Here is a 12,429-nt window from a genome sequence, read left to right on the forward strand (position 1 = left end):
TTGTTTGTAGTTAAATAATCCTTAGGGATCTGACATTCCCCCTTTTTTCCCTTTCTTACTTCTCTCTCTCCCAAACATCAGGAAAGCTGCCTGAGAGGTCTGGTAGGAGATTCAAGTGGGTCCTTGTTGAATCAGCTCTGCACAGAAAACAATGACTCTTAATTTCCAGAGAGAGAGCACCCACACTTCACCAGGAACCCCAAGTATGCTACTGGAGGCTTGGAAGCAGCTCCTATAGTCCCTCTCCTTTAGGTGTGCTATGAGATTGCTTGTTGATTTTCTGACTCCACCTTCTCCCAGGCCAAGTTTCCTATCCCAGGGTATTTAGGTGAATCTGGCTTTCTCAGCAAATTCGTCGCCCCTCTCTTCCCAGACTCTTCCCAAGTCAACCAGTATGCTCCAAGTGCAAGAAAAGAAAAAAAGACAAGAAAAAAAAAGGGGAGGGGAACACCAGAAAATCAAACCCACACTAGCCAGGCCCCCCACTGCACCCCCCACCAAATCCCTCCCAACCACCCATGGAGTCAGTTCAAAACCGGAGGGCTAAGGCAATCCCGGAACTCCGGGAATGCTGGACTTGGGAAAGGGAAGTCCGGGACTCTGCAGACCCAGGGCACGTAGGTCCGTGGAACACGGCCCATGGGGGCTCAGGGGACACTGACCTGGGAACCATGCATGCGGGGACCACAGGGTCCAGGATCGCCACCGCACAACCCCACATCCTGTTTTATGATCCCGTCATCCATGACGACTTTAAATTTTTGAATGTGTGTAAGAATGGGAAAGAAATATTGCACTGATGCAGGAAACCTATCAATTAAGTAGTAGAAAGTTGAGCAAAATAAGCAAACTTAAGAATGTATATTAAATGCAACTTCATGGAAGAGGAGGAAAAAACACATTTGTAAACACGAATACGTGGTGGACCAAGAACAGGGTGGATTGCTGATGAGAAGGAATGCCTTCCCTGATGATGTGGGTATGTGCAGCACCATTCCTGAATGCTGGGAGGGGACCCTCTCCTAAGGTAAAGTGCTCATAAGGAGACAAACTACAGGAAATGAATTTATTAATTAGAATTAGAACAATACATGCCTTAGGACATTCCACATCAAGGAAAATCTCTTAGAAGCTTTGGAAAAAGTCTGCAGGAAAATTATAGTCATGATAGTGGAGGAATTTTTTACCCATACAATTGTTAAAGTGCCCTAAATTTTCTCTTACCTCTGACTGTTCGTGTAGAGTGTTGATCCTGAAATGGACCAGGTTCACATGGCCCTACCTTTCCTGAGTAACAGCTTAGCTCAGAGGAGGAAATCTCAAAGAAGCAGGTTAGTAATGGCTGCAGAAATGTTTTGTTTACTGTGTAACCTCCCTGTAAAATGAATCGTTCTCCTTGTTCATAATTTAATGTCCTATGCCTAGAAGTGTTCATGACATTGTTATCTGCATAATTCTAAAAGTATCATTAGTTTTGGGTAGGAATAAATGAAGAAATGCTCTATCAGACCTTGGGAGCTGAAGCCATTTTACGTATGACCACTAGGTGGAGGTGTTACACTTCAGGTCTGTTAATCACTTCATTAGTGATTTTAGAAAGTGGTCGACTTAAATGATAGTCCTAAGGGTGTCTTGTAAATATTTGATGACTCCTTTCTGGGAGTAATATTGTATTAAGGGCAACACAGAGGACTTGTTTTAGATATATTATGTGAGGTTCCTTTGGGATGTTAAAATTTAGAATAGACTGAGATAGATACACCATACGTGCACTACATCTTAATCTATCCAATGATATGACTATATTCCACCTAGGCTTTGGCACCATATTTATAACATTTAATTAACTTCTGATATTACACTTACAGATGCATGTATTTTATTACAAATTCCTTTTGTTTTCAAGATGGGTGCAGTTGATTTGAAAGAATACAATTGTGGATAAAATATTTCATTTTCCAAATTGTGCTGAACATTGTTGAAAGTTGTGGTGTTAAGTTGATTTATCGCCTTTTGCAGGCATGTAGTTACATTTCCTGTGGTCATGATAGTTTTATCTCCTACCATTATTGTCTTTACAACTCACTGCACAGGTACATTTGACTTTATACTCTCTATTGATTTGCATATGCTCCTCGGGGACTTGGTTGTCTGCTCAGAGCTCTATTAATGCAGTTTCCCTAGAGATGGGGCCTGAGTGCATCAGCCGGTGAGTAAGATGATGTCACATTCCCAACTGCTCATCCTGCTGGTGTTCTGGGCCTCAGGTGAGAGGTTTAGAAGAGTATTATCTTTATGAATATGGAGAATGGTTTTAACATGCAGAGTGAGCAAACCATTTCATCTAAAGCAGATCTGAATATATATGCTAAATAAGAAAACCTACATTTAGATACATATTTTATAACTTTGTGATTGAATGTATGCTCTATGCTCTTTTCTGGTTGCAGGTGCCAGTGGGGACATCGTGATGACCCAGTCTCCAGGCTCTGTGGCTGCATCTTCAGGAGAGACCGTCACCCTCAAGTGCAAGGCCAGTCAGAGGGTTAGCAGCTACTTAGCCTGGTACCACCAGAAACCAGGACAGACTCCTAAACTGCTCATCTATGGTGCATCCACCCGGGCATCTGGAGTCCCTGATCGATTCAGTGGCAGTGGGTCTGGGACAGATTTCACTCTCACCATCAGCAGATTCCAGCCCGAAGATCTGGGAGATTATTACTGTCAGCGGTATTACAGCGGTTCTCCCACAGTGCTACAACGTTGAACACTTACCTCCTCCCCAGGGCTGTAGGGCAGTGAGTCTTGCATCACCAGCTGCTTCCTCCATCTGTCTGAGAAACCACATCCTTTAGGGGACTGTACCATAGAAATCTTTTTTTCACTTGACAAGATCAAGTGACAGGGTGAATTGACCCTCTAGGCTGGGGTCTTATAAACTTTACACCCTGATGGATTGACTCTCTCCATTGTACTTCCTTAATGTTTAAAAATGCATCATCTTCTTTCCTTATCCCTTCCATCTTCTTCTTTCTCCCCCATCATCCTCCAACTCTGGTCCTTCCCAAGATTAAATCATTGATCCTTCATATGCAAAACTCCCCTATGGAAGGTCATTTTCCTCCCTTACATATTTCCTTCACTGGATCCTTTGCCATCCAAGCCTTTCTTTTCATTGTCACAAAAGATGATTAGATGTGCTACTCTACCTTCTTTTTTTATTTAGATAACAATTTTTATTTCTTATTGCCATCAAATAGTAACTGTGGGTGCCTTAATATACTATACTCATTGAAGAATGCTTTGGTTATAAGAAATGTTGATTTCAGTTCGGATGTAAAACTTTCCAGTGAGCTTCATATTCCTGCGATTTCACCCTATTTCTATAGTTCTCTTTTAAAATGGTCGAACCATAAAATTTGCCAAAAATTAAATGATTTCCATATTGTTTTAAGGACTATGTTTACTTCCTCTTATTCCCATACATTTGAAATGACAGATATATAATTTTATTCTTTACAATATTACCTAATGTTGTGTGTGCCATCTGTTTAAAAAGGAAAAATAATGCAAATAGAATATAAGTATATTTGATGGTGTGAAGCAGTGTGGACCTCAATAAAGTAGGATTGTCAGGTGAATCCATCTGGCGTGTAACCTATTGTAGGTGGAACCATTTGAGTAGGTTACTTAACTTCATGCCTGCGTCACTGTGGGTCTCAGTCCCATTACTTGAGTCTTTTATAAGAGAATGAGATTTAAATAAGAAGGAGAAAACCATTGGAGCAAGAATCTGAAGCAATGAATCCTGAAATTTATGGAAGAAAGAAGCAGATGCCTCCATGTGTCTTGCCATGTGGCAGAGGATTCGAGCATCACTGGCAGCTGGTCTCTGGGAAGAAAGCATTGCCTGATGATGCCTTGATTTAGACATTTTTCTCAGTCTCAAAATTGTAGGCTTGTGAGTTAATAAATACCTCTTGTGGAAGCCAGCCCATTTTTGTCTGGCTAACCAGAACAGTCTATATCCAAATATTTCTAGAATAACTGAAAGTCTGCCTCCTTTGGTAAAGCCCTTTTTCTTTTCTCCATCTCTTTCAGCTATTCTCATTCTTTCATGGCAACTCTCTAATCCTTCAGCTTTAACCTTTCTGGAAATGTGTGAGTACTTTCCTCCTGAACGCTATCACCAATTGTCAACTTTCTCTCTTACCATCCTTTGGCACTGAAGGAATTCATGGTTCTTAAGTCTGTTGTAACCTGACCACTTTGAATAAAGTTTATTTTCTTTCTTTCTTTCTTTCTTTCTTTCTTTCTTTCTTTCTTTCTTTCTTTCTTTCTTTCTTTCTTTCTTTCTTTCTTTCTTTCTTTCTTTCTTTCTTTCTTTCTTTCTGTCTTTTCCTTCCTTCCTTCCTTCCTTCCTTCCTTCCTTCCTTCCTTCCTTCCTTCCTTCCTTCCTTCCTTCCTTCCTTCCTTCCTTCCTTCCTTCCTTCCTTCCTTCCTTCCTTCCTTCCTTCCTTCCTTCCTTCCTTCTCTCCTTTCACCACCCCCATTGTCTGCTCTCTGCATCCATTCACTATGTATTATTCTGTGTTAGGTTGTGTTCTTATCAGCGGCACCTTTTTGTTGCATCATCTTGCTGTGTCAGTTCTCCATTTGTGTGGTGCCACTCCTGGGGAGGCTGTGCTTTTTTTGCATGGGGTGGCTCTCCTTTTGGGGTGCACTCCTTATACATTGGGCTCCCCTACACAGGGGACACCCCTGCGTGGCTTGACACTCTTTGTGCCCATCATCACTCTTCATGGGCCAGCTCACCCCATGGGCCAGGAGGGCCTGGGTTTGAACCCTGCACCTCCTAAGCAGTAGGCGGATGCTCTATCAGCAGAGCCATATCCGTTTCCCTGAATAAACTTCAATTAACACATTATTCTCAGTGTGCTAGTGGAAATACTCTGGTGTTCTAGTATTTTTCCTGAAATTTCTTTGTAAATATGTTGGTGGATGAAATTTAGTTTCACCAAATGTCTCATCAAACAGGAGGAGAATACACCAAACTCTCTGACACACATAACTGCTCTTTACTCTTAGTAATGAGAGGTATTTTAATCATTGGATCCATGTCATTTATTCACTCAAGAAACATTTATTAAGTGGTTCCTCTGTCAGTTGCAAAAATCCCTCCTATCATTGTAGTTGATGAGAAAAAAACACATATGAAAAATATACACTATGCCATTTTTTATTGATAGGATGAAAAATAGGTCTGGGGAGGAGACTGTGGCTTAACAATGAAAAACAATTTAAAAGATGTTAATATATCAGTTAGCTACTCTCATGTAAGATATGCCCAAAACCAGTATCAGAAAGCTTTAGCTGGTGAGTTTTTGGTTAGCTGTTCCTGTGGAGGCCTGACTGACTCACCTGGGCCTACTCTTGGCTTATAGTTATCTGGCAGGTCCCCTGAGATGTATGTGTTCTAGGCTCAATTGTGTTTGATCTGTTTCACATGCTTCTTAGCTGGCCATCAGCCTGACTTGGGTTGACTGCACCACATGTCTTTTACCACCTGGCAGACTAATTCTAAGATTCTTCTGATGGCTATTTGCATGCTCCAAAAGATGAAATGAAAGCCCATTTCAGAGTGTTTTATATCCTGATGGATCAACTACCTCTTCCCTGTGCCTCCTTTCTTTAAACTTTCCTATTTTGACTCCTTCTCCTTCTTCCCTTCCTTTGCTCCATGCTATTATCCTCCAAATATAACATAAAGATATAATCCTCACCAGCACAAGTTCAGACTCTCCTCTGAAGGTCTTGTGTCACTCTCCCTCCTTACCTACTGGACCCTCTGATGGGGCAGGCCCTTCTGCTCAGCATCTCCTGATTGTATTTTACAGTCCTAGCTCAATGTCTTTATCCTTTATTCCTTCTCTTTTGAAAACAAAGAAAATAAAGAAAATTATCTCTCTCTGTCATTCTGTCCCTATTAATGGCCATTCCCCTTTATTCTAATCCTAACTATAAATACTTACAAATTTCCCCATGACACTTTCCCTTCAAGTATCAATTTAGTTATTTTTTTGTACATCTTTGATACTTTCTGCCCATGTGTCCTCAATTAAATTACGTAACATCTCATTTGAAGGTTGTCTCAGATATAAATTGTATATTACAATTATCCCTGTTTTGTGAGGATGTCGTGAAGCAAAATAAGTCAACACACTCAACACATAACAGGCTATGAGCCAAACCTGATACAAAGAAAATCCTTGTTTCCAACGATTAAAAATCTTTTCATATCTCTTTTAAAAATCCCACAATTATTCATTAATTATTAATGATTAAATTAGCTTTCTGTGGCAGCTTCAACAAATTGAAAAGAAACTTGATAACTCACAATAATAGAATTCAAATCACTCACAGTTTTGGGAGCCGGCAAATTGAAATCAGTATCTCAAGGCTGTAATCAAAGATTTTTAAAGGCCACACTTCTGGAAGCTCTTTGGGAGCATATATTCCATGACTCTACGAGCACGTGGAGGCTGCCAGAATTTTTTGTTTTGGGACTTCATTACTCTAGCTTTCAAGTTCAGCATCTTCAAATTACTCTATGCTCTTTTCTGTCTTGCATTTTTATATTAGTCTGTCAAATTATCCTGCACCCCTTTTATAGGAATACATGTGATTGCATTTATACCTAACCTGAAACCCCAGGATAATCTCTTCATCTCAGATTAAACAAAGTACGATGAATGTTTCATATGAGGTAACATGCATGGGCACCAGGATTTAAGACAAGGTATTTTCAGGTGGGTATTCAGTGTATAGTGTGTTTCTTTAAACCCCAATAATGCCCATTTATCCCACATGCAAAATACCTTGTCCTCATCCCAACATACTCAAATATCTAAAAAATTATAGCCTCAACTCACTTCCCAAAACTCATCTAAATATCCTTTCCTGAATAGTCACAAGTTACCATCTAAATCATCTAAATGAGGCAAATTAGGTATTTATTACATTCTCAGTAGGATCCAATCTGGGATAAACTCATTTCTCTCTGTAGACCAGTAACAAGAAAATAATTTTACTGATTCCAGAATACCCTGGTGGGGGTAGGCATAGTATAAATGTTGCAGACATCCTAATTCCAAAAGGGAGAGGATGAAAGGAAGAAAGGAAGCACAGCTCCCAAGCAATTTTGAAATCTTGAAGTTCTGTTAGGTTCATTGCCTGGAGTCATCTCTGTGGCCTATGGATTGTCCTTGGTGACACGTCTCTGCTGTCTGGACCTCTGGCTTTAGCTTCTATACCCAGGTCTGTGGCCTCTGAGCCCATGTTTGTTATAATTCTCCCTATGGAGCTGGCATCTCTCCTATCTGGTGTAGATTGAATTATATATGCATTCTCAATCATTGTTAGTATTCCTGTCTGTGTGGGCACATTGTAGATAGGATCTCGAATATGTTATTTGAGGTCAGGTGTGGCCCACCTAATTGAAAGGAGCCTTAATCCAGATCATTGGATTCTGTTATAAGCATGATACATTGACTCAAAAATATAGAATCCACAGGGAGGAGCCAGAAGATAGAAGTCAACAGAAACCAGAAGAGAAAGGAGAGGACATTGCTATGAAAGCAAGGCAGGGATAGTAGCCAAGGAACCTCAAGGATCTCTGGAATGTTGTAGAGTTTGGGGAGAAGGCATTTCCTTGCTGCTTTCTCGTAGTGGCTTCTCCTAACCTAAACACTGTGAGCCTATAAATTCCCAGTGTTTAAGCCATCCCATTCTGTACTATCTAAGATAGCTGCCTGGCAAAGTAAGGTATCACAATTTGTTTATCTTCAAAAGGTTTTTGAAAGTTCATAGTTTTATCAGTTTATAGAATATTGTAATTCCCCAGCCTTCTTATTTTATCCTCTTATTGTCCCTTTCAGCTCAGCGGGCAGTATTTTTGATAATATAACGTTCTTAAAAATCTTCTGGTTTGTGAACAAAGATCACATCTGAGTCCAGCTCCATCACACAGAAACACAAAATCCAAGGTAGGGACAAGTGACATGGCACTGAACTCCATCTTCCATGACCACAGAACCTGTGGGTCTCTGTAGCCCTCAGAAGAACCAATGCCTGAGGGTGTATCTACTTTATCTGTCTCTGGGACTCTGCTGAGGTGTGCATAAGGGTGACCCCTCTGATAACCTCCAGGCTCTTTTTGGAGACTCATAGCCATGTAAACTCACTTGTCCTTTCTATATCTCCCTTTTATACAAAGTCAAAAAGAAGTTTTTAACACCAGATATTACATCTAGGTTGAGAGAGTCCGCAAGTCTGAATTGACCCCTTTCATCAAGTTCTTTTTCTAGTTACATCATCAATTGGTGTTTGGTAGTAATCCCTCAGTGCCAGGGAGGCTCATCCCCAGGAGTCATGTCTCATGCTGGTGGGAAGGTAGTTCATCTACATGCTGAGTTTGGCTTAGGGAGTGACCATATTTGAGCAAAATGGAGGCTCTCAGGAGGTAACTCTTAGGCACCATGCAGCTCTAGGCATAGTTCATATTTCAGGCACATAGGCTCATAATCGGAGTCATCAGTATCAAGGGCTCATTGTTGGACCATCCATCTTTGTTGGTCTTGGACATTGCACTTGGGGGATTGTTGCTGTTCCATTGGTGCATGTGATAGAGCTCCCCTAGCCAGGAACTTAGCACTCTCTCAGCTGTCATTTCCAACTGTAACCACTATGAAAATATCCAAGCCTTTCTATGTACCCTGTATACATGCCCTGGAGAACTCCCTCCCAATCATGTGCCCCTCACCAGTAACAGCTCACACGAGTGCTCCTCCCCCACCATAGTTGAACCTCTCTGTGGTCCAAAACTTCTTCAGAAAGGAAGCCCAATATATTGCCAGGTTCCATTAAGAGTAAAATGGAATATAGTGATGGGTTTAAAGGTTAGATATAGAATGCATAGTAATTTAGAAAAATTAAATAAAGAAAAATAAATTGGGGTATAAAAAATTTAAAAATTAAAAGCTTTGTTTCTGGCATTTTGCCTTTAATCACTGCTGTAAGTGTTGCTCTGTATGTAGAGTGGAAAGGCAATTTCTTCCATTTCTTCCTCAGTGTCTAAGTATTAAGTTTGTCTTCACAAATTTTTAGATCACAGTAATTCACATATACAAAATATGGTACTCCCACGTATCCAACATCAAACCCTTTATCCCTTCCCCAACAATGATCCTTTTACATGTTCATATTACATTTGCTGCAGCTGATGTACAGATATTGAAACAATAGGTTTCAAACATGGTTCCATTTGGGTTTACATCATGCTTTATATTTTAGACTATACAATTTTCTAAATTTTTAATTATCTTATGTTTTACATTATGGTTTACATTTTAGCCTATAGTCTTTTATACATTTTTGGTATAATTTAGCATGTCCTATATTCATCATTGCATGATCTTGTGGAAAACTTCCATTGCCCCGCAGTTACACTGATTCCATGTATTCAACACCTTTCTCCCCCTTCCCACAGGGCCCACCATGACAATCAATCCTCATTACTTGAAGGGCCATATTCAGAGATACTCGCAACGATGTTAAGAGCCTGACATACTTGACTGCCCTAACCCATTGGATGCTACCAATTCTCTCAAGAGATACAATTCCCCCTGTTTGAGAACATTAGTCTTCCCCAGGATGTGGATGTACTTTTACTTTCATTTTATGGTTCTCCACCCAATGATATAACCCACTATGAAAAACGAGCACCTGTAAGCTTGCCCCATGTCACATACCCCCCCTTAAGCATCTTAAACAAGTAACCTTCTGTATTATATTTTCTAAAGAGTTTTCTCTACACTGTAATTTGAAACACATACCTGAAAATCTCCTATGTTCAAATGTTCCTCCCACTTTCCCCCCAATTTCTTGGGCCATCTGACCCATCCTCCCATCCCTAGCCCCCCTGAAGCCCACAAAGCCCATCCAAAGTTTTCTATATGCCCCCACTTTATCCCTTCCCTGTACAAATACTTACCTCCAGCTTATCATAGATTTCACTCATGTAGGTTTCAGCTTACAACCTTCCTCTAACCCCAATTTCATTTAAATATTTCATCCTGTCTCTAGCTATCTGAGACAGCTTGGTTTACTTATTTCATATCAGAGAGTTCATGTAGTAATTGTCCTTCAAGCCTGGGTTGCTTCACTCAACATAAGGTTCTCAAGATTTATCCATGTTATCACATGTGTTTGTACTGTATTTTTTCTTACAGCTGAGTAGTATTACATTGTATGTATATACCACATTTTATTTATCCATTCATCTGCTGATGGGTATTTGGGTTGATTCCAACTTTTGGCAATAGTGAACAGTGTTTCTATGAACATTGGTGTGCACGTATCAGGTTGTGTCCTTGTTTTCAGTTCTATTGGGTATATACCCAGCAGTGGAATTGGTGGATCATATGGCAAATCTAAGCCATATTTTTGAGAAACTGCCAAACTGTCCTCCAGAATGGCTGGATCCTTCTGCATTCCCACCAGCACTGGATGAGTGTTCCCATTCCTCCACATTCTCTCCAGCAATTGTAGTCTTCTGATTTTTTGATAGCTGCCAATCTTATGGGAGTAAGATGTTATATTATTGTTGTTTTGATTTGCATTTGCCTAGTAGCTAGTGATTTTGAGTGGTTTATTCATCTTTTTTTTAACCATTTTTGTATCTTTTTTGGAGAAGTGCCAAACTATTTCTTCCCCATTTTAAAAAAATGGGCTGTTTTTCTTTTTCTTTTAAACATATTGGAGTTCTTTATATATGCAAGATATAAGTCTCCTATCAGATATATGGTTATCAAATATTTCCTCCCATTGTGCAGGCTCTGTTTTCACTTTCTTGACAAACTCATTTGAGGTGCAAAGACTTTAATTCTGAGGAAGTCCCATTTATCTATTTGTTCTTTTGCTGCTCATGCTTTTGGTGAGAAGTTCATGAAGCCATTTCTTATTACAAAGTCCTGTAGATGGTTCCCTACATTGCTTTCCAAGGTCTTTATGGTCTTGGCTCTTATATTTAGGTCTTTGATCCATCTTGAGTTGATCTTTGTATAAGGTGTGACTTGGTAATCCTCTTTCATTGTTTTACATATGGATATCCAGTTCTCCAGGCACCATTTGTTGAAGAGACCATTCTCTCCCAGTTGAGAGGGTTTGGTGGCCTTGTAAAATACCATATGGCTGTATATATGGGGATCTATAACTGTATTCTCAATTTGGTTCTGTTGCTCAGTGAGTCTATCCTTGTGCCCAAACCATGCTGTTTTCACTACTGTAGCTTTGTAGTATATTTTGAAGTCAGGTAGTGTGGTTCTTCCAATTTCATTTTTCTTTTACAATATGACTTTGGCTATTCAGGGCCTCTTTCCTCTCTAAGTAAATTTCATAGTTAGTTTCTCTAGTTCATTAAAGAAAGATGTGTTGATTTTTCTTGGGATTGCATTGAATCTGTATATCAGTTTTGGTAGGATGGGCATCTTAATAATATTTAGTCTTCCTATCCATGAACAGGGAATATTCTTCCATTTATTTACGTCTTCTTTGATTTCCTTGAACAATGTTGTGTTGTTTTCTGTATATAAGTCTTTTACCTCTTTAGTTAAATTTATTCCTAGGTATTTGATTTTTTAATTTACTGTTGTGAATGGTATTTGATTCCTGATTTCCTTCTCAGATTGCTCATTATTGGTGTACAGAAATGTTACTTACTTTTATGCTTGATCTTGTAACCTGCCAACTTACTGAACTCATTCATAAGTTCTAGAAGCTTTGTTGCAAGTACTTCTAAGACTATGTTAAATAGGAGAGTTGATAGTGGTCATTCTTGTCTTGTTCCTGATCTTAGAGAGAAATATTTTAGGATTTCACCACTGTAAATGATGTTAGCTGTGAGTTTTTCATATATACTCTTTCTTTATCGTGTTCAGAAAGTTTCCTCCTATTCTGACCTTTTGGAATGTATTTATCAAGCAGTGTGCTGTATTTTGTTAAATGCTTTTTCTGCATCTATAGTTATGATTATGTGATTTTTTTCTCCTTCGATCTGTTTATGTGGTGTATTACATTAATTGATTTTCTTATGTTGAAACATCATTGCATACCAGGAATGAATCCCACTTTGTCATTGTGTATAATTTGTTTAATGTGTTGTTGAATACAATTAGCAAGTATTTTTTTTAATTTTTGCTTCTAGATTCATTAGAGAGATTGGTCTGTAATTTTCCTTTCTTGTGTTGTCTTTGTTTGGCTTTGGTACTAGAGTAATCTTGGCATCGCAGAGTGAGTTAGGCAATGTTCCTTCTGTTTTGATTTTTTGGAAGAGTTTAAGCAAGATTTGTGTTAGTTCTTTCCAGAAAGTTT

The 12,429-nt window shown here is 39.3% G+C and overlaps 2 gene segments (V, D, J or C); both read left to right on the forward strand.

The window, feature by feature from the left end:
- Positions 1-12,429, forward strand: part of LOC131273778 (immunoglobulin kappa variable 3-20-like) — a 1,006,205-nt gene that overhangs the window by 127,650 nt on the left and 866,126 nt on the right.
- The window catches only part of LOC131274033 (immunoglobulin kappa variable 3-11-like), a 155,871-nt gene continuing 145,650 nt past the window's right edge, over positions 2,209-12,429 (forward strand). The window contains 1 exon segment of the V gene segment in view: positions 2,209-2,267. Within this exon segment, the coding sequence occupies positions 2,219-2,267 (49 nt within the window).

Source organism: Dasypus novemcinctus, chromosome 17 (genome assembly GCF_030445035.2).
Source record: "Dasypus novemcinctus isolate mDasNov1 chromosome 17, mDasNov1.1.hap2, whole genome shotgun sequence".
NCBI classification, from domain to species: Eukaryota; Metazoa; Chordata; class Mammalia; order Cingulata; family Dasypodidae; genus Dasypus; species Dasypus novemcinctus.